At 39.7% G+C, this 26,085-nt stretch overlaps 1 protein-coding gene across 22 annotated transcripts in view; it reads left to right on the top strand.

Moving 5' to 3' along the window:
- The window catches only part of SYNE1 (spectrin repeat containing nuclear envelope protein 1), a 503,306-nt gene that overhangs the window by 435,701 nt on the left and 41,520 nt on the right, over positions 1–26,085 (top strand). For 21 of the 22 annotated variants that reach the window (XM_024997066.2, XM_024997067.2, XM_059889951.1 and 18 more), the window contains one exon: positions 16,543–16,705. In XM_024997066.2, the coding sequence (XP_024852834.1) occupies positions 16,543–16,705 (163 nt within the window). Of the gene's footprint in view, positions 1–8,733; positions 8,910–16,542; positions 16,706–26,085 lie in introns of those variants that run through there. The other variant, XM_059889952.1, reaches the window with a different exon arrangement.

Below are 26,085 nucleotides of genomic sequence, written 5' to 3'. Positions count from 1 at the left end.
TTCTGGTTCTATTTGTAAAGGACTGATAGTGACCGTGAGAGATTTCGGGGATACAAAGACAGAGGCCCCTTTCTTCAAGTGGGCATATAGACATGCAAAGAAATCAAGTAAAATGACTCACTAAATGCCCTGATAAAAGTATATAAAGAGATGGAAACTTAACGGTTCAGCTTAAACTACTTGAAATATTTAGGCATATGTAGATTTTAGAACCTCAATACCATGTTTAGCCTCACTTCTCAGGCACTGATAACCAAACCTTGTTTCAGAGGGAAGATCTGAAGCCTTTGTGCTAAAAAATACCCTTCTTTGGGAAGCCACCTACTTGGTAAACATCCCTGGATTTTTTTTTGGTCGGATTATGACTCAAAGATTGATTTGCATTGCCATGTAATCCAGTTAAAGTAGTCAATATTCTTTTCCAATTTTTAGTGCTTCAATGCTGTGGAATATGGGGCTGCATGAAATCAAAAAAATTTTTAATATAATTTAATCACAAGCAATTAGTTTAGTGTATGCCCAGCTGTTAGCCAACATTGTATAAAATGAGCTAGGTGTTTACTCCTCAAAGTCATGCTTATTTATAACTTTTCTGTCTAGTTTTTGTTTGTTCATTTTTGTTTTTGGGGGTATTTTTGGCCACGTGATATGGCCTGTGGGATCTTAGTTCCCCTACCGGGAATTGAACGTTCACCCCTGCATTAGAAGGGAAGAGTCTTAACCACTGGAGTGCTTAGGAAGTCCTCTGTATAGTTTATTCAGTCAAGAATTTTTTAGATATTACTTAGTTTATTCTTCCAAAGACATATTAGTAAATTTGAATCAATTGAATACAGGCTTCCTAGGTGGCCCAGTAAAGTATCCGCCTGTGATGCAGGAGACTCAAGAGACGTGGGTTCAATCCCTGGGTTGGGAAGATCCCCTAGGGTAGGAAATGGCAACCCACTCCAGTATTCTTGCCTGGAGAACCTCATGGACAGAGGAGCCTGGTGGGCTGCAGTCCATGGGGTTGCTAAGAGTCGGGCATGACTGATACACAGATGTAATACATATTGTCCATTTCTAATTGTCTCGTTCCAACACGGACGGTATGACATACTGACTGTTGGTTTGTCCTGAGGTTTAATGCCACGCTGAATTCATAGTTCTTGGAGTATCTCCTAAATGGCTCTCAGCCATCACATTTGCTTTCTTTCCATTGTTTGGTTTACTGGCATTTCACTAGTGCACAGGCTAGATGCCCATCTCCCACACCCATCTTCAACTGTGACCTGCCAGTTGAAATACTAAGTTCCTATGATTCAGTCTCATTCTGTCCGCCTCCCTCTTCCAAAAAAATTTTTTAACATTGATTCATTAAAGCAGAACATAACTTGTCTTTTGATATTTTTATGTTGTTTTGGTGCTTTTTGGGGAATAGAGAAGTTGTTATTGAAGATGATCATATTTTCAGGTGAACAGCTTTCCAGCTAACAGGAAATGGGGGGAAGAAAAGAAAGAAAGAAGATTCATAGATAATAACCTGTTATGTACGAATAGAATCCATAACTTTGAGTCAGCTTCCTATTACTAATTGATTAGCTAGCTTAGACCACTCTAAGTGCACAGTAGATGTGTTTTGCATTGAATTTTTCGACTGTTACCAAGCATTGTCAGCTTTTTAAGATAACAAAAATTTTGCAGTTATTTTTAGGGCTCAATGGATAAGGTTCCAGTATGCTTTCTAGTCCTACTCAGTCCAATGTAACAGTGACTGGCTTACATGCTATTTAATGGCTATTTAAATGAGCTGAAATGGAATACAATTCATTTAGAATTTAATTTTAATTATGATCAGTTGCACAGGAACATTTCCAGTGCTCAGAAACCACACGAGGATAGTGGCTACCTTACTGGATACTGCAGACACAGAACATTTTCATCATCCTAGAAAGCTCTGTTGGTCAGTGCTAGCCTAGACAAAAGCATTTCTGAGCTTTCACCTTTAATTAAGAGTCAACATAATTAACAGTCATCAGTGTAACTGATAATTTCTGTAACACTGTCTTCAAGGAGTCTAGCTCTCATTTCTGAACCCTATGCAAAAACCCAAATGGCAGTTTTCCAGAGCCTGGACTGACAGAAAACATCCTGTAGCCTTAGTTGTTCAGAGCTTCTAATAAATAGAAAATGCTTTATTCAGTGTTTCCCATCTTGGTGTCTAGGAAGGTCAGATTCAAGTTGTTTACTCTGTTGTGATGACCTTTCTTTTTTTAGTTAACTGGACTCCCTAATAGAAAGATATTCTTCTTTCCCCACCAAACCTAAAATACTCATTACCAAAACAAAGCACACATTAGTTATGTGTTACTTTAATAATGAAATTGTTAGTCCCCCAACTCTTTGAGATCCTATGGACAGTTGCCCTCCAGGCTCCTCTGTCCATGGGATTTCTCAGGCAAGAATACTGGAGTGGCTTGCCATTTCCTATTTGAGGGGATCTTTCCAAGCTAGGGATCAAACCCAGGTCTCCTGCATTGCAGGCGGATTCTTTACCATCCGAGTTACCAGGGAATCCAGTAAAGTTATTATTTTAATAATAGCTTTATTGAGATATAATTCACATACCATACAACTTATCTGTCAAAAGTATTCAATTCAGTGATTTTTTTTCACAGAACTCTGCATTTTCCGTCATTGTTGTTGCTCAGTCACTAAGTTGTGTCCAACTCTTTGTGATCCCATGAACTGCAACACACCCGACAGTCCTTCACTATCTCCGAGTTTGTTCAAAATCACATCCGTTGAGTCCGTGATGCCATCCAACCATCTCATCCTCTGTTGCTCGCTTCTCCTTTTGCCGTCAATCTTTCCCAACATCAAGGTCTTTTCCAATGAATTGGCTCTTCGAATCAGGTAGCCAAAGGATTGAAGCTTCAACATCAGTCCTCCCAGTGAATATTCAGGGTTGATTTCATTTAGGATTGATTGGTTTGATTTCCTTGCTGTCGAAGGGACTCTCAAGAGTCTTCTCCAGCACCAAAGTTCCTAAGCATTAAATTCTTCAGCACTCAGCCTTCTTTACTGTCCAACTCTCACATATGTACATCACTACTGAAAAAAATCATAGCTCTGACTATATGGACCTTTGTTGGCAAAGTAATGTCTCTGCTTTTTAATAGGAAATCTAGGTTTGTCATAGCTTTCCTTCCAAGGAGAAAGTGTCTTTTAATTTCATGCCTGTAGTCACCACCAGCAGTGATTTTAGAGCCCAAGAAAATAAAATCTCTCAGTAGTTCCATCTTTTCCCTTTCTATTTGCCATGAAGTGATGAAACAAGGTGCCATTATCTTAGTTCTTTGAATGATGAGTTTTAAGCCATCTTTTTCACTTCCTCATTCACCCTCAACAAGAGTCTCTTGAGTTCCTTTTCACTTTCTGCCACTAGAGTGGTATCATCTGCATATCTGAGGTTGTTGATATTTCTCCTGGCAATCTTAATTCCATTTTGTGATTCATCCAGCCTAGCATTTCACATGATGTACTCTGCACATAAGTTAAATAAACAGGACAGCAATATACAGCCTTGTCGTACTCCTTTCCCAATTTTGAACCAGTCCATTGTTCCATGTCCAGTTTTAACTGTTGCTTTTTGACCTGCATACAGATTTCTCAGGAGACAGGTGAGGTGGTCTGGTATTCCCATCTCTTTAAGAATTTTCAACAGTTTGTTATGATCCACACCATTAAAGGCTTTAATGTAGTCGACGAAGCAGAAGTAAATGTTTTTCTAGAATTCCCCTGATTTCTCTATGATCCAGCAGATGTTGGCAATTTGACCTCTGTTTCCTCTGCCTTTTCTAAACCCAGCTTGTACATCTGGAAGTTCTCAGTTCACATAATGCTGAAGCCCAGCCTGAAGGATTTTGAGCATAAGCTTACTAGCATGTAAAATGAGCACAATTGTTCGGTAGTTAGAACATTCTTTGGCACTGCCATTCTTTGAGATTAGAATGCAGACTGACCTTTTCCAGTCCTGTGGCCACTCATTGCTGAGTTTTCCAAATTGTCTTACATGTCAAATGCAGCATTTTTACAGCATTCTATCTTAGAAGTTTAAGTAGCACAGCTGGAATTCCATCACCTCCACTAGCCTTGTTTGTAGTGATGCTTCCTAAGGCCCACTTGACTTCAGACTCCAGGATGTCTGGCTCTAGGTGAGTGACCACACCTTCATGGTTATCTGGGTCATTAAGATCATTTTTGTAAATTTATTCTGTGTATTCTTACCACCTCTTCTTAAGCTCTTTTGTTTTTGTTAGGTCCATACTGTTTCTGTCCTTTATTGTGCCCATCCGTGCATGAAATATTCCCTTGATACCTCCAATTTTCTAGAAGAGATCGCTAGTTTCCTTTTCTATTGTTTTCCTCTATTTCTTTGCACTGTTCATTTAAGAAGACCTTCTTATCTCTCCTTGCTGTTCTCTAGGACTCTGCATTCAGTTGGGTATATCTTTCCCTTTCTCCCTTACCTTTCGCTTCTCTTCTTTTTCAGCTATTTGTAAGGCCTCCACTTTGCTTTGCATTTCTTTTTCTTTGCAGTCATTTTGGTCACCTCCTTTACAATGTCACGAACCTCTGTCCATAGTTCTTCAGGCACTCTTTCTATCAGATCTCATCCCTTGAATCTATTTGTTGCCTCCACTGTATAATCATAAGGAATTTGATTTAGGTCATACCTGAATCACATAGTGGTTTTTCCTACTTTCTTCAATTTAAGCCTGAATTTTACAATAAGGAGCTGAGCCACAGTCAGCTCCGGGTCTTGTTCTTGCTGACTATATAGAATTTCTCCATCTTTAACTGCAAAGAATATAGTCAGTTTCATTTTGGTATTGACCATCTGGTGATGTCCACGTGTAGAGACGTCTCTTGTATTATTGGAAGAGGATGTTTGCTATGACCAATGTGTTCTCTTGACAAAACTCTTTGCCCTGCTTCATTTTGTACTCCAAGACCAAACTTGCCTGTTACTCCAGGTATCTTTGACTTCCTACTTTTGCATTCCAATCCCCTATGAAGAAAACGATGTTGTTTTTGGTGTCATTCTAGAAGGTCTTGTAGGTCTTCATAGAACCAGTCAACTTAAGCTTCTTCAGCATTTGTGTTTGGGGTACAGACTTGGATTACTTGTGGTACTGAATGATTTGCCTTGGAACCAAACTAAAATCGTTCTGTTGTTTTTGAGATTGCACCCAAGCACTGAATTTTGCACTCTTTTGTTGACTACGAGGGCCACATCATTTTTTCTAGGTGATTCCTGCCCATAGCAGAGAAGGCAATGGCACCCCACTCCAGTACTTTTGCCTGGAAAATTCCATGGACAGAGGAGCCTGGTAGGCTGCAGTCCATGGGGTCGCGACAAGTCGGACACGACTGAGCGACTTCACTTTCACTTTTCACTTTCCTGCATTGGAGAAGGAAATGGCAACCTACTCCAGTGTTCTTGCCTGGAGAATCCCAGGGATGGGGGAACCTGGTGCGCTGCCCGTCTATGGGGTCGCACAGAGCTGGACACGACTAAGCGACTTAGCAGCAGCAGCAGCTTGCCCATAGTAATAGATGTAATGGTCATCTGAATTAAATTCGCCTGTTCCCATCCATTTTAGTTTACTGATTCCTAAGATGTCGATGTTCACTCTTGCCATCTCCTGCTTGATCATGTCCACTTTATCATAATTCATGGATCTCAAAAACAGGAAAAACAAATACAATTTTTAAAAACTATGGTATGCCCCCTGTATACAAAAGTGTATGAAGTATTAATAGTTCCTCTGCATATTGCTACATGGCAGAAGCTGGCAAACTCTCTCAGGACTGGATTACTAAATGACTAATATTCAAGGCTTTGTGTGTTGAACAGCCTCTGACAAAGCCCTCTGCCAATAAATCCCAAAAGCAGCCTTAGGCAGTGTGTAGAGAAACACAGTAGATTTCAGTAACATCTTATTACCAAAACAGGTAGCCAGGCATAGTTTCCAGACACCCCTCTGGGGATATAAAAATGAAAAAGAAAATGATTCCCCAAACATAAGAGTGATAAAGCAAGGATACAGGGCTTCTCACCTGAGAGCCTCCCCTCTTCTGTTTCATCTTCCTGCTCTCTCTCTCTCTGGACCGGCCAGCTCCTAATTCTTCTTCATGTTCTTCCTTTTCTCCAGATTAGATCAAGCCCTTCTTATCTAGGCTTTCTGTATACAGTCCGTAGCAGTTCCCTTGTTTATAATAAATATCCCATTTTGAAGATTATTGAAAGTTTCTTTCTTCTGTTGAAATGTCAGTGTATCAAACTTGATGACCACAGTAACCCCAGAACCTAATGTAGTTCTATGTAGTTCTTTGCATATATAGTAGTCTCTCCAGTATTTTGCTGAGCTTCTCAGCCTGAGACACAGCATGTGAAAAGTACCCTACATACAGATAGTAATATAGCAGAGCCTGGGCTTGGGGCTTCACTTGCCTGAATTATAAAATGTTTCTGCTTCACCTGCACTGTGATATTTGATGAATTACTCATCCTCTCAGTACTTCAATTATATGGTGTAAAAGGCTATCAGGAGGATTAAATGAGGTGGTACCTGTAAACCACTTAGCACAGTGAAGCGCTCAGTCAATAAATGTCATCTCTCATCCTAGAGGGAGTTTAGAGGCTCATGGAGAATAAGGAGGGCTTTGCAAAGTTGAAGCAGCTGTCCCCACTAGGGATTTCAGTCCAGTGGGAGCTCTGCCCAAACTAGAAGAAGAAGAAAAAGAAAAAGTAATTCTTGGAATTTGTGGCTGGTATTACCTCATGGTGATCCATTCAGAAAAGTCAAGCCAGAATCAGAAATGCTTTGATGCAGCAAGCTCAGAAATGACACCATCCTAGTTGGTGGCTCAGAGGTTAAAGCGTCTGCCTACAATGTGGGAGACCCGGGTTCGATCCCTGGGTCGGGAAGATCCCCTGGAGAAGGAGATGGCAACGCACTCCAGTACCCTTGCCCGGAAAATCCCATGGACGGAGGAGCCTGGTAGGCTACAGTCCATGGGGTCGCAAAGAGTTGGACACGACTGAGCGACTTCACTTTCACTTAGTTTTAGTTCACCTTGCTCTGGCTGTGTGACCTAGGGCTTACTGTATAACCTCTCTGAGTCCCGGATTCCTCATTTTCAAAGTGTTCATTAAAAATAACTGCCACTTCTCCAGTGAGACAACACAGGGGAAAGGATCAGGTATACTATCATATACTATATGTGCCAATCTTATTCTTTTAGATCACTCCATAGTTTTATATAATGTGATTTATCTAATATTTTCCCTACGACGAAAATTTATATTATTGTCATTTTTTGCTACTACAATAACTGTGTCTGTAAAGCCTTGCCTTATATTTAGTTCATTGGAATAAATATATTGTGCTAAGAATAGTGAACATGGAAAAAAAAATAACCCATGGAAAAACGCAAATATAGTAAAAGGGAATTAATCAGTTTTTTTTAATGTTGCTAGTAATCAAGAAAAAGCAAATTTACCTTCTATTATTGAATTACAACCAATATTTTCCATCTTGATGAAAATAATATATCAGTGAAGTGATTTTTTTTTAAAGAATAAAAATATTATATCTTTAATAGCATTTTAAAAATAATTTTATTTTTAATGAAGTTTTCTGGATTTTTTTTTTAACGTAAAAATTCAGGTTTGTTTCTTTTATAGAGAAAATATATTACTATTTTTAAAGCAATCAACTCATATAACCAGAACCAAGTGCTTTGTTTTGTATTAGTTAAAATTCATCATATTGGCCTTAAAAAAAAGCTTAGCAAATGTTTATTGCCCATTTATTTATTCATAAGTCATTTGTGCGTATGTACTTTAAAATCCTCAAAGGATTTAAAGCAGGCAGCATTGGTCACATTTCTTTTTTTAATTATCAGTAATGAATCACTTGGGAGCTTATTTTCTTTAAAAGCTTAAATTATGAAGTTTATATAGAATCAGTGCAGAAAATTTAGAAATTCTTGCAATTCCAACCCCCCCCCAAGTTAACTGAAATTCCACAAAGCAAATGAACATATTTTTTTAATTACCTTAAAATGAACATGTTATTTTTGTCACTTTATATCATTATTTTTAAAAGGACAAAGTTTGAGGTAAGTGGAGAATAGTATTTCTTCATTCCTTTTCCTGCTCAAATTGTCTATTCAAAGGTGAAGACCATTCACTTTTCAGCAGAATTTCTTGCCCATCCCATCTTCCCAAACAACCCCCTAAACTCCTACTTACATCACTTAGCTGGCAAGCAAACTGAAGAAAAATAGAAGTTGCTCCTTTTTGCTACTACAGTTTGCTGTACTTGTGGCGGTTTTGCTTGTTTGTGTTTGGGTCATTTGTCTTTTCAAATATCTTTTCCAACTTAACAGACTGCTTGCTAGAAAAGGGGGAAGGTCCTTCCAGAATGGCGATGTGTCTGCAGCCAGTCTTATTTCTGCTCCCTTCTTTCTTTAGACCTGGAGCCTCCCCCTCCTTCCAGATTACCCTGAGCCTTTCCCCTTCTTACCCTCGTGGCCTACATTCCAGGAGATCAAGCCTGGCACATGTTAATGAATGTAGGTTTTATTTAGAAGCATGACCACTTGTCACTCACTGCTCAGTGTCATATTATCAGGCAGAGACTTACCAACATTTGTCTGGAGGGAGCATTTTCATACTTCCATACACAGACCAGGGAACCTTTCATCCCCGCGCAAGATTCAGCCTTTTGCTCTGCAAAGCTAACTTTTGCAAGTGGATACTTCATGGTGGTGGCGGAAGATTCTTGTGGCCCAAGGATGGCAGACGATGGCTGTGCGGATGCAGACCTCCCGGACTGTAACTGCAATGTCGCAAGGCAGGCACCTCCTTGAGTTTCTTCCCCTGGGCATAGCTTACTTGTTACGTGGGGGCGACAGGATGGATGCTGGAGTTTTAATCCATAATTGTTTTTGCCAGTGTGAAGTGGGGCTGACTGGTGTTAGGAGGTTGTTGGCCATGGACTCCCTAAGAGTTATTTGTTGGTTTTTCTTGTCCCTCTACTGGCCCGTGAAGCTAGATGGAAAGGTTAATGGGCTTTGTCATGGCTCGGCATCCAGTTGTCTCTGGATTAGAATCGTCACATGAGGGGTATGGTTACAGTAGAGAGTCTGAGACACAGGAACGGGATTCAGAAAAAAGGTCCAGTGGAAAGATCCTGTCAGTCCGTCATCTGTTATTTAAAGGACAGCTGCTGCTAAAACTAAAATTCAGTCATGGCCAGTTCACAGCTTTGTAACCAAAAGTGTTCCCTTTATGAAATAAAATAATCTCTCATGCTTCAGCAGCCTGGAGGGTTGTGTGTGTGAGAGAAAGTCGTTTGTCTTTAGGTATGTCAGTAGGTTTTGGTCACTGACTAGTATAAAGGTTTTCAAACATATGTGCAAATGGGGAAATGCGTGTCTAAAATGGTAATTTAGTGCATAATGTAGATATTTACCTAATGATTTTTATTCAGTTAGAATAACATTACATCAGGAATTTTCACTTTATTTTTCAACATTTTTTTGGTACCATAACATTCCCCATATAAACCCCTATTGATGAATAGAATTTATTAATGGTACTTTTGGTTCTGATATATTGAGCACATGAATTTTTTGTTGGTTTTGGTGTATGTATTTACTAAATTTGTCTGAAGGAAAGTAGTGAGGTATATATGAAATGTGTATGTATATATGCATGTATGTGTGTAGTCATGTGGCAATATTAAGAAGCCGTACAACTGGAATTGGTATTAGAACCCTTCTCAAGAAAGATCAAATACTCAGGAAGCACAGGAGACTCTGAAAGAGGAACCAGGTGCAGGGACTTACAGATAGACCAGGTTTGCTAAACTTACCCAGACAAATGACATCTGTAAACACTTATTTTGAATTATAATCCTGGATGCTACCAAAAAGAATGTTGCTCAAACTTCTTACAGTGATAGATAAATAAAACTATTGTTGATACTTTAGTCAAAGTTGCCTTTAAAGAAATAATGGGGAAAAAAAAAGTGGGACATTTCTCTGAAAAAAGAATGATCCCTGTCCCACCAATATCAACTTTAATAGCTCGAAGGTGATATATGGGGACTTTATCCCCCACCTCCTCTCAGCTCACATCAGCACCCCTTCCCCCCTCAACACTTGCACACACAATGTATTTTGCTCTTTGTGGTAAAGTGCACTTTTTTAAAAATGGGAAGGGAGACCCACTTAAGCGTTCACCCTCCCTGACTATACTAAGATTTACACATTCATTTGAAAGAGGAACTTGTCCTTAATGGACTATATGAACAAGCATTTCCATGTCACGATGCCCTTCACATACTGCACCAACTGCTCTGACTACTGGAACTCCTTCAATACTGTACAGGATTACTGATCTGTAAATTATTTGGCTACTGTAGGTAATATCCGGTGGAACAGTGTTTATTCATAGCCTTTGTGTCTTGGATCATTTTTGTAAGTGAATTTTGAACCAAGAAAATCAATTAATTTTTGTCCTTAACAAATATATCATTAGCAAATGATCTAGAAGAAAATTTAAGTATACATTTAATGTCAAATAAAATATGTTAACAAAATAAAAATATTTTAGTTAGAATACCAATTATTAATGTTTGCTTGTTTGCTTAGTCACTCATTCGTGTCCAATTCTTTGTGACTGGTTAGACAGTAGCCCACCAGACTCCTCTGTCCATGGGAATTTTCAGGCAAGAATACTAGAATGGGTTGCCATTTCCTTCTCCAGGGGATCTTCCTGACTCAAAGATTGAACCTGTATCTCCTGTGTCTTCCTGCATTTCAGGCAGATTCTTTACCCTCTGAGCCATCAGGGAAAGTAGATATTTAAATAGAACCCAGCTTTGTGCAAGGTACTGAGCTTAGTATGGCAGCCAAAAATGGAAAGAGAACACTCAGAGTGGAAATTCACAGTTCTAGCTTTCCAGAGAATTTCCCATGGGAAGGAAGAACATGGGCATAAATAACAACAGAGAGTTTGAACAAGAGTAAGAAGGAAGCAGGCCCAGAGTGAGGTACTCTCGAAGCCTTTCAGTTCAGTTCAGTCACTCAGTCGTGTCCGACTCTTTGCCACCCCATGAATCGCAGCACGCCAGGCCTCCCTGTCCATCACCAACTCGAAGCCTTTAGCTCCACACAAAAGCCTGATGCTGTTGTAAGTTTATTGTAAAGCCCCATCCCAAAGCATGGTCAGCATTCACATCCTACCAGATCTGAAGACAGGAAGCTGGTCCAGTGGGAGAGGTTCCTGGGAGGACATTCTTCACTGGGGTAAAACCAGGACAGACATCTCAGATCAATGAGCCACTCTTCAGTCCTATTCCAGTGGCTTTATTGGTTGTAGACTGTCCTTTCCATATGGGACACTGAGGCAGGATGGCCAAGGTCATGTTAAACCCCAAGCCTGTGCCATGATCATTGTTGGTAGGATATGCACCCTGAACTTTATACCCAGTAGCTTCTCTAACTGACCTTCAGGTGAATTTTGTCTGACGTACGAGAGAAATGTGAGTGGGTTGTGTGTAAAAGTCCTTGGGATTATTGTTCAAGGCTAATGTTTTCAAATGCTCTCAAGACAGGTACAAATTATACTTAGAAGGCTAATTAGAGAAAGTCTTATCTTGAATGGAATTATAAGTCATGAGAAATATATTGTAATGCAAGTTTTCTGTTCCCTATCAATTGAATATATTGCAGAATATGAATATAATTTTTAAATACACATTTTTTTAAACAATGTAAGGTAACATGCCTTTACACACTGAAAATGTTATTCAAACATAAGGGGTTTTATTATAATTAATGAAATATAGATACTGTCAAGAACTGAGCATAGTGAAAATCCTTTTAAGCATTCTAAAGGAAAAGTGAAGGTGTCATGACTAGATTTTCATTTGCAAGAGAAACATTGATTTACAGAAAATGTTAACAAAAGTGATGATATCTATTCTAAGCAATTAAAAGTGAATAAAAATTCTCAACATAGTTTGGTTATGAGAGTTTCTTCAGAAAGGTGGCTCCTGACTAGAGAAGCCTATCAGATTTATCTGGAGAGTCATGGAAGCGAGGAGGTGGGGAGAGAGTTAGCTTTGGCCTGTGTGGCAGGAAAACACCCTAAGTGACCAATGCTAGCTTGAGAATCTCTTCTTTACCATCTGGGAGTAATACGATAGAGAGATTTGGTCATTCTGAGTGAGGGTTATCCATCTTTGAGAACATTCTGTTGCAGATACCTACCTGAAACATATCACATCCCTAGATTTGTCGTTGTTGCTGTTCCTTTGTTCTGCTCGGCATACGGCATCTTAGCTTCCCAACCAGAGATCGAACTTGTGGCCCCTACAGTAGAATCAAGAGAATCTTAACCACTGTACTGCCAGAGAAATCCCTATCACATCTCTAGAGTTTTAAAAGACATACCGCTCTTGACATTTTTTCCAAGCAGATACTTCTTTGGTTGAGCCAGATTGACACCTTGGAAATGGAAGTATTTTGCTTATGGGCCATTTGTTTCTATTATAAGCAGTGTCGTAAGGTGACCACATTTCCTGAACAAAAAAGTCTACAATATATTTTTTAAAAAGCTTATGGTCTAAAAGCAAAATTGAATTTCAAATAAGGGCTGCATCAGAAATCATTGATCATGTGCTCCCCTTCCCCATCCCCTTTCTTTTCAGAGCATTCCATGTACATACATGCAGCCGTGTCAGCCCATCAACAGGGGCTCAATAATGGTTTTTTGCTGCTATTACTTGATATTAACAGAGTTAAAAAGTACTATCTGTGTTCCTCCCAAACTCCTGCTCACTCTGTCCTCACTGGGAAATTCCTTTCAAAACTCATTTATCTGTCCATGCCCTTTTCCCCTTAGCCCTGCTCCTATGCATCCTCGCTCCATCATCTATATTCATGTATCATTTTCTGCCTTTTTCTTCTGTCTTTGGCTCTTATCTCATGAGTTCCTTTTTCTCTGCCTAAAAACATTCTAAAGTGATTCCAGGCCTTCAACTGCATTAAACAGAACAAAAAATCAAATTTTTTCTTTTAGCCAGAGAATTCTACCTGTTTTGTACCATATTTACTCAACTCCCCTGCCTGCTTTCTTAAAATGATTAACAGTCCTCTTTTATCATAAGGTATTTCTGAAGCCAGATGCCGCCCGTGTTCTGGTTCCACGGTGCTTGCTAAACTACTCATCTGGGGCCAGCAGACCTCTTCTAAAGGCTCTTTTTAGGCCTCATCATGCTGTCCTGCTCTGCCTTTGACTAAGCAGACCTGTGGTTCCACAATTTAGCAACACCTAAGGCTTGCTTCTTAAAAATGGAAATTCCCTGGCCATATCTCCTAAGATTCTGGCTCCATAGGACAGTGTTGGGGTCTAGGGAGCTGCACTTTCATGAGGGAAACCAGGTGAACTCTAATGAAGAGGGCCTTTAGATCATATCCTGACCAACAGTTTCTTTTTTTAATTTTTTTTTTTTAATTTTAAGATAACTCTTAGTGACTCTAAAGTAATTTTGTAGCTAGTTTGTGTAACATAAAATTTGGAAACATGCAGACATATCCATTAAGCTGCACACTAATAAATATTTATCATCTTTTAAGATCACTTTACGTGGCACGCTGGGTTTCTAAACACCTGATAACCATGGCATGATACTGCTTTTTGTTTTTTAATTCTTTTTTTAATTAGTAAATTTACAATATTATGTTAGTTTCAAGTGTAAAGTGATTCACTTACATGTATATATGACACTACTTAAAAATTATTTCTAATTGAATGTACTTGATATACAACATTGTAATTCTAAGGTGTACAACGTGTTACTTTGATACATCGATAATTTATAATGTGGTGGCCGTTGTATTTGTCATATTTATCACAGTATGAAATTATAGTATGCTCTTGTTATTTATATTCATTTTACTATGCATTCAATCCATGTGGCTTATTACTGCTTGTGACAACTTTGTACCCTTAAGTACCATCAGTCTTATTCCCCAGTCCACAAGTTCTTTCTTGAAACTTTTCCTGCCTTTAGTTTTTTGCTACACTTACCTGCTTCACCTCCTTCCTTTCTAATTATTTTTTCTTTACCTATGATTCCTCCTCCTTTAACCTTTTAAAGTTCATTCTTCTTAGTCCATCCCCTTTCAGAATGAAACACATCCTTTCATTGAGCTTCAACTCTATGCCACAGTATGTAAATCAGTGCAATACATTCTGTTGTCTTTTCTGAACCTAAGAATTATTATTTCCAGACTCATCATATCCTAAACTTTGTGCCCCATTAATCCCTAGAGCTTGCTCCTCATCATGTATCCTCTGAGACACCAGCATCCATCTAATCATTCAATTGGAAGAGACATCATTTCTAGCTCCTTCTGTCTCACATCATGAGGATTTGTGAATTTAGCAATCCAGTCCTTGCCTCTAACCCCCGCTGTTTGAAAGTAGGCTTTTGACGTAAACCACTTCAATTACTTTATTTACTTCCTAAACGGACTCTTCCGACAGCCTTGCCTCAAACTTCTGCACTCAAAATCAGAACTGATCTTAACAGTCCACAAATAGATCTTGGAAAAAGTTCTTATTAATCTTTAAAACTACAGACAAATTCATTATCATGTCACTATGGGAGTCTTATAATCTTACTCTCATCCACCCATCAGTCTTGTATCTTAGCACATCTCATCTCTTTTCCTCTTCTTTCCCCCGTTCTTTCACCCCTAATCTCCTGGGTGCTGTGACACTCTTTGCCTTCAGAATCTCAAACTTTTCTTCTTTATGTTTCGGAAGCCAGAAGCATTCTGCTTGGCTTGTATCTGCCTCTCAAGATGCAGCTCACATATCATTTCTTCATTTTCTCTTTTTCATCAAAGTCTAAGCTCCTCAATGGCAAGGATGAAACTTTAATTGTCAGTGTTTATCTAGCACTATACATGTTTGTAGGAGGAATAAAGAAATGAACAAGTGGTGAATGAATGAATAATTACTGAACATGGCAAGACAGAATTGATCACTCCTTATGTATTAGCCAGAAACCTGGTTCGTTTCTTTTGTTTAATTCTTACCATATTGTTATATTGCATTGCTTCCATGCCAGATTTCTGATCAGATTGTACATTACATTAAGAAAATAATCAAATCATTTATTTTGTCTTTCTGGCACCTTACTTCTAAAGTGTTCACATGTTATTGTTAGAGAAATGGCAATCTTAAAGAAATGAGTTTTTACTCCTTCCTGGAAAGAATGGGAAAACAGCATTTTGTTATGGTTGTTTTTTAGGCATGCCATGTAGTGAATACTGGGCTTCTTGTGGCAAAGCCATAAAGAATCAGGTTCAATCCTTGGGTTGGGAATATCCCCTGGAGTAGGAAGTGGCAACCCACTCCAGTATTCTTGCCTGGAAAATTCCATGGACAGAGGAGCCTGCTGGGCTATAGTCCAAAGGGTCGCAAAGAGTCGGACACAATTGAGCACGCGTGCCATCACTGCCATGGTGAGTAGTGGACCGAATAAGGCTCTGAAGGTAGAAGACTGGATAACAGTAGATCTGGCACCTGCCTTCTGCCATTTGACAATCCAGTAGGCCCTTAGTTACCTTTGACATGATCTGGCATCATGAAAACTCAAATTGCATGCTATGCTAAGTCACTTCAGTCGTGTCCGACTCTGTGTGACCCCAGAGATGGCAGCACACCAGGCTCCCCCGTCCCTGGGATTCTCCAGGCAAGAACACTGGAGTGGGTTGCCATTTCCTTCTCCAGTGCATGAAAGTGAAAAATGAAAGTGAGGTCGCTCAGTCGTGTCCGACTCCTAGCGACCCCATGGACTGCAGCCCACCAGGCTCCTCCATCCATGGGATTTTCCAGGCAAGTGTACTGGAGTGGGGTGCCATTGCCTTCTTAAGTGTGTTTTCTTCTTTGAACTAAGTTTCTGCTACAGTGTTGCTGAAACACATCCCAGAGGAGCGGAAGTGATCGGAACCATGGAGATGTGATCTGTTTAGTGACAAATCATTGGAAATGTTAACTTTTTCTCCCAGTTATTCTTGGTAGAAGTATACATTATATTATTTGTGAAAGTATGTAGTATAGATTATATTATTGATGAAGTCACATGAGGTTTCTGTAACTGTTGTATCATTATAGTTGTGTTGAGGATAACCATGGCTAATATTCTTTTTAATGTTTCCCATGTACTGGCACCATCGTTATTCACCTAATTTGAATTTCATAAATACTGTGACTTCTTCTCTATTTTATAGACAAGCAAACAGAGACACAGAAGGGCTATGCCACCGCCCACAATCACACAGACAGTAGGTGGCTGAACCAGGCTGGACTCTGGGTTTAGACCCAGCTCTGGCTTCTGTTCCTGAGGGAAGCATGAGTGAGGCCTCTCCCTGAAGTTGACATCTCTCCTTTTCTGCCCACAGGGTAAAGAAGCTGAAGGAGACTCTGGTTGCAGTACAACAGCTGGATAAGAACATGAGCAGTCTGAGGACGTGGTTAGCCCACATCGAGTCAGAGCTGGCCAAACCCATTGTCTACGATTCCTGTGACTCAGAAGAAATACAGAAAAAGCTTAACGAGCAGCAGGTAAAGTGTAAAACAATAGAAGGAAAGAATCAATAGGTTCTTGAAAATTGGTCCTTCTGGGCAGAATAGAGACATGAGTGTGAGATGGTGAATTGGGATGGGAAATCTGGAAGAAGCTGGGCAGGATTGGTGAGAAAGGGGAGGCACTGGCTAGACAGGTGTTTGGGGCAAATACATTCCATCTCCTCACAGAATTGACTCTTTTTTAAAAAAAAAATATGTATTTACTTGTGCTGGGTCTTAGTTGCAGCATGTGGAACCTTTAGTTGTAACATGTGGGATCTAGTTCCCTGACCAGGGATCGAAGCCAGGCCCCCCTGCACACAGAGTTTTAGCCACTAGAAAACCAGGGAAGTCCTCACAAAGTTGACTCTTAAGTAGATCTACCATCATAGGGTTAATGTCAGCGGTCCTCCAAGAAGCCATCCTAAGGTGGAAGCTTGGGTTGAGCTGCAGTGATATATCCAGAACAGTGCTAACAGCTTTGTTTATTTATTTGTGAGTCATTAACCCGCAGCCATAGTCTTAGGAGCCCTTTTCTATGTTCTGCACACAGTGTTTTTGAGAGAGATCACAGTGCATGCTTATCGAGTTTCTAGAGTCTAAATAATTTAATTTTGCAAGGAGGATTGCATGACCTACAGACCACAGACTATAATGTCATCTTCACGTGTGCAGCAAACACAACACCATACCCAACCCAACAAAGCAAAAGAGGGTAACCCTGAAAAATACATGCAGAACGGATTTTCACTTCCCACTGTCCTTGCTGATTCTTATACAGCATAGTAGACTCCAGCTGTCAGTAATCAACGCCATACATCCCCCATAAGATGTATTGCTATTTCATGCTTTTAAATTATCTTTGAAAATTCTACCGATCTCAGTTATTTCCATTACATTAAGCCATTTTATTCAAGTTCCTTAATTTTACAAAATGTATAAATATACCTATTTCTTCAGTCCTATGAAATGTTTTATGTACTTTATAAACTATTTAAACCAAAGAGAATAGATATTAAAATACAGTTTTTAGGAGTTGGGGTTACTTTGATATTTAAATTAGCATTTCTTTTGTAAGAAATTGTTAGCAGGATATTTTTCACTTGTAAGATTAAAATCCTCTGAAGGACTCTAATGAGTAACCCTGGGGGTTGTGGTTTGCCTCAAGTTTTTCCCACATTTTCCTGGAGAACATGGTAATGATATAGACAAGTGATGCTAATGGCCAGTATTGTGATTTAGCAAATGTGAGAAAACCAAAACAGTATCTAGTTAAAAATGGTAAATTGATGACATGCATTTACAGTTCTACCTGTTACTAAAACCCCAATAAAGTGATAGCAAAGGGGATAAAAGGTCAAAACCCTAAACAGCAAAAAAAAAAACAGAAGATAATAGAGCTGACAGACATCCAAGAGAATTTGGAAGATGGATAGTAGATAAAATAGCGATGGTGCTAGCAGAATGGAGGAGGAAGACAGCTGCTTCCTGCTGCAGACGGAGTTCCCAGAAGTCTCGCTTGGGAAGTGGAACTATCAAGTCTGCAGGGCTTTAAAGGGAAGATTGCTCGAAGGTCAGAAAAAGGAGTGGTTCAGTGAGCAGATCCCGCCTAAGCCCAGCTAGTCAGGCAAACCAGAGGGACCTTTAATTTGATAATACAGGATGCCATCAGTGCTTGAACCACTCTATTAAAAATAGAGGGAATAAGTGGAAGACTGTACCAAATGGTCTGACTCCCACCACACTGCATCCGGTTAAGCCTGCAGCCAGGATTCGTGCAAGAGTTTCAAAATCCAATTCAGTTATGCTGTAAAAGCCCTCTCCCTCTCCCAAATAAAGTGGAAAGGAAGAAATGATCAAAGGAGTAAAGCAGGAAAAAAATTCCCAAAATGAAAACTAAACACTTCTAGAGCACAAACCCTACAAGCGCCCTGGAAAATTAACACAAAGCAAAGCTATTACAAAACTTCAGAAGATGGATAAAGAGATTTTAAGGTTTCCAAGATGAAAAAGTTTGATTTCTCCAAAACCATGATGGCAGCTAGTATACAATGGCAGAATGCCTTCTACAAGTTAGAAGATAGTTTATGATTTAGAATATTATATCTGCCACTTAATATATAAAATAGTTAGCCTTCTCTGCACACATTCACAAGAATCTAATGAAGGATATGCTACGTATAGTGAAATGAGAGGAAAAATAATATTCAGGAGAGAAAGAAGGAAATCCCCAGGGTGATGGTAAAGGAAAGTCCCAGATGACAGTGGTTCTGTCTTCTAGCAAGAACCTGTCCAGACAGGAGTAGGGAGTCTGTGCACCCTAAAAGGGACGTCTCCAAGGAAGAAAACAGCTGAACTAGGGGACCTGATGGACTTAACCATACTGGAAGGAGTTTTTTTTTTTTTTTTTTAATTATTTTGTATTGGGATATAGCTGATTAACAATGTGATAGTTTCAGATGAACAGCAAAGGGACTCAGCGATACTTATACATGTATTCACTCTCCCCGAAACTCCTCTCCCATCCAAGCTGCCACATAATATTGAGCAGAGTTTCCTGTGCTATCAGTAGGTCCTTGTTGGTTACCCATTTTAAATATAGTAGTATGTACATGTCCATCCCAAACTCCCTACCTCCATCTTCCCATCCTTCCCCCTGGCAACAAGGAATTCTTGGAAGGAGCTTTATTAGCACCATAAGAGAAAGAATGCAATGTAAATTAGCAATACAAATTCTAAAGAGAAAAAGAGAGCAAGGGAGAGAGAGAGAGAGATAGAGAGAGAAATGAAGAACTATTGATTTTAGAAAACAAAAAGTTGTGTAAGAAAAGAAATATAACCATAACGTATTTTGTAGTTCAAGTGTGAAAAATATTAAAGAACTGTAATCTTGCAAAGAAATGATTATTGCTTTAGCTATAAGAGGTGCTAAACCAATAATTGGAGCCTGGTGAGTCATGTAGAAGTTTATTCCTTCCCTACTGTAGACTCACTGATAATGTCTAACATTTAAAAATCAAGAAATACTAATATAAACATGTTACTTAGAAAAACAGAAATAAAAACCAGAAAACTGAGCTACAAGAGATGGAAATGGTTATTTCTGGTGAAGAATCTGATATGAAAAGGGCATTACTTAATTAAAGGATCAGTAGATTTTTAATATATTAATAAATGTTCATATAGACTTCTAAAGTTTAAAGGCAAAAAGATAAACAACTGTACACTAACAGTTAAAAGTAAAGACTTTCTGGATTCAGATATTGGCCTTACCACTTTTTTGTGTGACTTGGAGCAAAGCAATGAACTCTTTTAACCCTCAACTTCCTTACAGGTAGGATGCTAAGAATCAGAGTACATGACTCACAGTGTTATTACCGGTTAGCAAGAAAAGCACTTGGCACAATGTCCAGCACAAAGTGGGTGCTTAGCAGATTTTACTTTAATCATATCATATTTACTAGTTTCCTTTATGGAAAATATTTGACCATAGATTTTGTTTAAAAAAAAATGTATATATAGCATATTGGATCCATGCTTTAAAAAAACAGAAAAAGTACTCTGTCTCCAAAGGGGAAAAATTCTGACAAATATTTAAATGAACAGATTTTCTTCCATTTTCCTATGTGGAGTTTCTCTATGTCTGTCTTGCCAATGTACTTAATTCTTACTTAATTCTTACTGCCAATGTACTTACAAATTTAATTGGGCAGAAGTATATAAGGCTTGAGGTGGCTTCAGAGGATGTTTTGTCAGATTTCTCTGTGTTATAAGTGAAAAATAATGAATCCGGAGACACTGTGGGGCAATTGGAGACCGTTACCAATGGAAGTTAAAGCTGAGACTAAAATTGTGATCTGTGTTTGGTTTTTTATATAATTATAAAATCCCTCAAGCTTTATTTTTTAATGTTGATTTGAACAAAAACTTTTGAGCAGAAGCACATGGAGACTTTTCTCCAATAGTTACTGTGGGAACCTGGCCAAGCACCTGGAAGTAAATCTCACCAAACTATGGAGGGCCCCCATGACTGGGTCGATGAGAGGTGTCAACGCTGGGCTCCCAGCCATGTGTCAGAGTCTGGGTTTCACACGCCGGTGCTGGATTCCACTCTTGAATCTCTGCTCTGAGATAGACTCAAAAGCATATAGAGGAGTGATGTTATCAAGATGGTGGCCTAAGCCATTCCTGACTCAAGTCCCCATCACAAGAAGACCAACAAGCAACCATCCATAGACAGAGCACCCCTGTGAGAACCCCAGAACCCAGGCTGAGGCTGTGGCACCCCCTGGACCACAGAGACTGGGAAGGCCCACATTAGAAGATGACAGGAGTGGCTGCACTCTGCCCCCATCACCCTCCCCAGGCTGGCACAGCTCTGTACCAAGGGGACCGCCCAGGCCTGTGGTTTTTCCAGTGGAAAAAGAGAATGTCCCAGGTGGACGTCCAGCTTCCGCAGGACTGTGTGATGCTTCCCAGGAGGCCCAGTGGGGTCTCACTTCACAGGGAAGAAATCTGTAGGGCCCATCTTTAGGGAATCTGATAAGATGGAGAAGGCATGGGGGCTTACAGCACCCACACTCAGGTCTCGGTGGAACTGCATTCCTGCTTGCAGCTGCACCCAAAGAGAGATCCTAGCCAGCGCCTCTGCTCATCAGCAGAGCCCAACCAGTGGCCCTGTCTAGCCTGCAGACTCACTTGGCAGCTTTACCTGATTTGGGTCCCCAGACAACTGGCCTTGATCTTTCTCGGCCTAGGCAGGGAGGCAGATGCCCAGCCCCACCCAACAGCTGAACACTGTCTCCACCCGACCCCACCAGGAAGCCTGGCCAGAGAACCCAGGCAGCCATGGAGCCCATCCAACAGCCCTGCTTGGGGAGGAAGCCAAGCCAGTAGCCCTAACAACTGTTGGGCATAGCCTCTGGCCTTGCATAGCCAGGGAGCCTGAACAGTGACCCTGGACAGCCTCAGCCCAACCTACAATCCCTACTCAGTGGTGGAGTCCAACTGAGGGACTTGTCTGATTGCTCAACACAGCCTGAAACCTAGGCTATGGCCCCACCCAACAAGCCTTTCTTATCAAGAAAGCCTAGACAACAACCCAGCTTGACCATGAAACACAGTCTCTAGACCCACTCACTGTGGGATTCAGCTGGAGGGCTCTCGTAATCAGAGAGTCTGGCCAGTAATCTTGCCCAACAGGGGAGCACAGCCAGGGGCCTACCTGATGGCAAAGCCTTGTTTATGGGCCTGCCCAATTCCAAGGCCGCAGCTTTGCATCATCACAGAGCACAGCCTGAAGCCTCACCTGAACAGAGTCCCGCCAGCATCACCCTCCAGTCTGGGAGCACAGGCTGAGACCCCATCAAGAGCAATTGCAGAGACCAGCCTATAGCCCTGCCCAGTCATGAGTCCAACCAGTGACACTGCCCTGCCAGTAAACGTAGCTTGTGACCTCATACAATCAGAGCTGATGGTAGGGCCCAACCAGTAGCACACCCTGCCCCACCCCAACCTCAGAGCATGGAACATTTTCCAGGATAGATTATATGTTAGACCACAAAACAAGTCTCAATAAATTCAAGAAAGTGTAAATTATATCAAGTGTCTTTCCAACCACAATATGAGATTAGACATCCATGGCTGGTTCAGGTTGATGTATGGCAAAAACCACCACAATATTGTGAAGTAATTTCGCCTCCAATTAAAATTAATTAATTAAAAAATTAATCACAGGAAGAAAGCTAGAAAATTGACAAATACATGGAAATTAAACAACACACTCTTAACCAGTGGATCAAAGAAAAAATCAAAAGAGAAATTAAAAACATCTGGAGATAAAAAAGGAAACACAACACACCAAAACTTAAGGGATATAGCAAAAGCAGTTCTAGGAGAAAAGTTTATAGAGATAAACACCTCTATTAAGAAATAAAGATCTCAAATAAACAACCTAACTCAACTCAAGGAACTAGAAAAATAAATATAAGCTAAGCCCAAAGTTGACAGAAAAGAGGAAATAATAAAGAGTAGATCAGAAATAATGAAATAAAGAATAAAAAAACAATACAAAAGATTAACAAAACTGAGTTGGTTCTCTGGCACTATAAACAAAATTGACAACAAATTTTAGCTAGAATATCTGCTGAATCATTGAAAAAGCAAGAGAGTTTCAGAAAAACATCTATTTCTGCTTTATTGACTATGCCAAAGCCTTTGACTGTGTGGATCACAATAAACTGTGGAAAATACTGAAAGAGATGGGAATACCAGACCACCTGACCTGCCTCTTGAGAAACCTTTATGCAGGTCAGGAAGCAACAGTTAGAACTGGACATGGAACAACAGACTGGTTCCAAATAGGAAAAGGAGTACGTCAAGGCTGTATATTGTCACCCTGCTTATTTAACTCCTATGCAAAGTACATCATGAGAAATGCTGGGCTGGAAGAAGCACAAGCTGGAATCAAAATTGGCAGGAGAAATATCAATCACCTCAGGTATACAGATGACACCACCCTTATGGCAGAAAGTGAAGAGGAACTCAAAAGCCTCTTGATGAAAGTGAAAGAGGAGAGTGAAAAAGTTGGCTTAAAGCTCAACATTCAGAAAACGAAGATCATGGCATCTGGTCCCATCACTTCATTGGGAAATAGATGGGGAAACAGTGGAAACAGTGTCAGACTTTATTTTTCTGGGCTCCAAAATCACTGCAGATGGTGATTGCAGCCATGAAATTAAAAGATGCTCACTCCTTGGAAGGAAAGTTATAACCAACCTAGATAGCATATTAAAAAACAGATATATTACTTTGTCAACAAAGGTCCGTCTAGTCAAGGCTGTGGTTTTTCCAGTGGTGATGTATGGATGTGAGAGTTGGACTGTGAAGAAAGCTGAGCACCGAAGAATTGATACTTTTGAGCTGTGGTGCTGGAGAAGACTCTTGCGAGTCCCTTGGACTGCAAGAAGATCCAACCAGTCCATGCTAAAGGAAACCAGTCCCTGGTGTTCATTGGAAGGACTGATGCTGAGGCTGAAACTCCAATACTTTGGCCACCTCATGCAAAGAGTTGACTCATTGGAAAAGACCCTGATGCTGGGAGGGATTGAGGACAGGAGGAAAAGGGGACGACAGAGGATGAGATGGCTGGATGGCATCACTGACTCTATGCACATGGGTTTGAATAAACTCTGGGAGTTGGTGATGGACAGGGAGGCATGGTGTGCTGTGATACATGGGGTCACAAAGAGTCGGACACGACTGAGCGACTGAACTGAACTGAGCTGAACCAAGAAAAAAATATAGGGACCAAAATAAATTATTTTAAAAATTATAAATGAAATGGAAACGTTACAAGAAATATCAAAGATCATAAAAGACTACTATGAGCAGTTATAAGACAAAAAATTGGACAATCTAGGAAAAATGGCTAATTCCTAGAAGCATACAATCTACCAAGAATGGATCTTGAAGAAATAGAAAATCTGAACAGAGCAATAATGAATAAGGAGGTGGAATCAATAATCAAAAACCTCCCAACAAAGAAATGTCCAAGACTGGACATTTCTATGACCTGGTATCACAAGTGAAATCTACCAGACATTTACAGCCATTTCATCTCACTCTTTCAAAAAATTGAAGGGAAAAGAATGCTCTCAAACTCATTTTATGAGTCCAGCAAATACCAAAACCAGATAAGGACACCATAGGAAAACTATCAACCAATATGCCTGATGAATATAGATACAAAAACTCCCAATAAAGTACTGACAAACCAAATTCAGCAGCACTTTAAAAGATTATACACTGTAATTAAGTTGGATTCATTCCTAGAGTGCAAGAATGTTTCAACATATGCAAATCAGTAAATATAATACATTGCATTACTAAAATGAAATAAAAATTGTAGGATCATCACAATAGATGCAGGGAAACCACTGACAACATTCAAATGATAACGCTCAACAAACTGGGTATAGAGAGAATGGACGTCAGCATAATAAAGGGCATATGTGACATACCCAAAGCTAACATCATACTCAGGGATGAAAGGTGAAAACAAGACAAGGGTGCCCACTCTCACCAGTTCTATTCAACGTGGCACTGGAAAGCCTCGTCAGAGAAACTGGGCAAGAAAGGAAATAAAAGGCATCCAGATCAGAAAGGAGGGTGTAAAATTGTCTCTGTTTGCATGTGGCATGGTCTTACACATAGAAAAATCCTAAAGACTCCACCAGAAACCTTTTACAACTAATAAATTCAGGAAAGGTGTAGCATACAAATTCAACATACAGAAATCATTGTGTTTCCGAACACTTAACAATGAAGTATCTCTAAAATAAAGAGAAAAAGTCCATTTACAATGACATCAAAAACAATGAAATGCTTGAGGAATAAATTCAACTAAGGAGATGAAAGATATGTACTCTGACACTGTAAGACACTGATGAAAGACACTGAATAAGACACAAGCAAATGGAAAGATATCCCATGGATTGGAAGAATTAATATTGCTAAAATGTGCATACAAAGCTATCTGTAGATTAAATGCAATCCTTGTGAAGATTCCAATGGCACTTGTTACAGAAATAGGAAAAAAAAAATCAAGTTAATATCACAAAGCTTTTGTAATCAAAAAAGTATGGTACTGGCATTAAAAACAAACACACAGACCAATGGAACAGAATAGAGAGCCCAGAAATAAACCCACATGTGCAGTCCACTAATATTTGACTAATAAGGATACTCAATGGAGAAAAGATAGTTTCTTCAAAAAATTGTGTTGGGAAAACTGGATATTCACATGCAAAAGAGTTAAACTGGACCTCTATCTTACACGACATAGACAAATTAATTTGAAATGGATTAAAGGCTTAAATTTAAGACTTGCAACCCAGAGGAAGACATAGGGAAAAGGCTCCTTAACATTGGTCTTAGCGATGACTTTTGGAAGTTCAGCCAACAAAAGCAATAATGAAACAGGTAAGACTAAATCAAACTCTGAAGCTTCTGCACAGCAAAAGTCATGATCAACCAAATGCAAGGGCAACCTAGGAATGAGAGAAAATATTTTCGAACCACATATCTGATCAAGGGTTAGTATCTAAGATGCACAAGAAACTCATATATACACCTCAATAGCAAAAAAAAAAAAAAATTATCCAATTTAAAAATGAGCAAAGGACCTGAACAAGCATTTTTTAAAAGATTATAGTCAAATTGCCAACAGGTACATGTAAAGATCCTACTAATCATGGTAGAAATGCAAATAAAAAACACAGTGAGATATCACCTCACACCTGTTGGATGGCTATTATCAAAAGACAAGAGATTAAAAAGTACTGGCAAGGATTTAGAGAAAATGGAACCCTTAGGTA

The sequence above is a fragment of the Bos taurus genome, chromosome 9, assembly GCF_002263795.3.
Source record: "Bos taurus isolate L1 Dominette 01449 registration number 42190680 breed Hereford chromosome 9, ARS-UCD2.0, whole genome shotgun sequence".
Classification (NCBI taxonomy): Eukaryota; Metazoa; Chordata; class Mammalia; order Artiodactyla; family Bovidae; genus Bos; species Bos taurus.
Note: the sequence above shows the minus strand (reverse complement) of the source record. Positions and strands in the feature narration are given on the sequence as shown.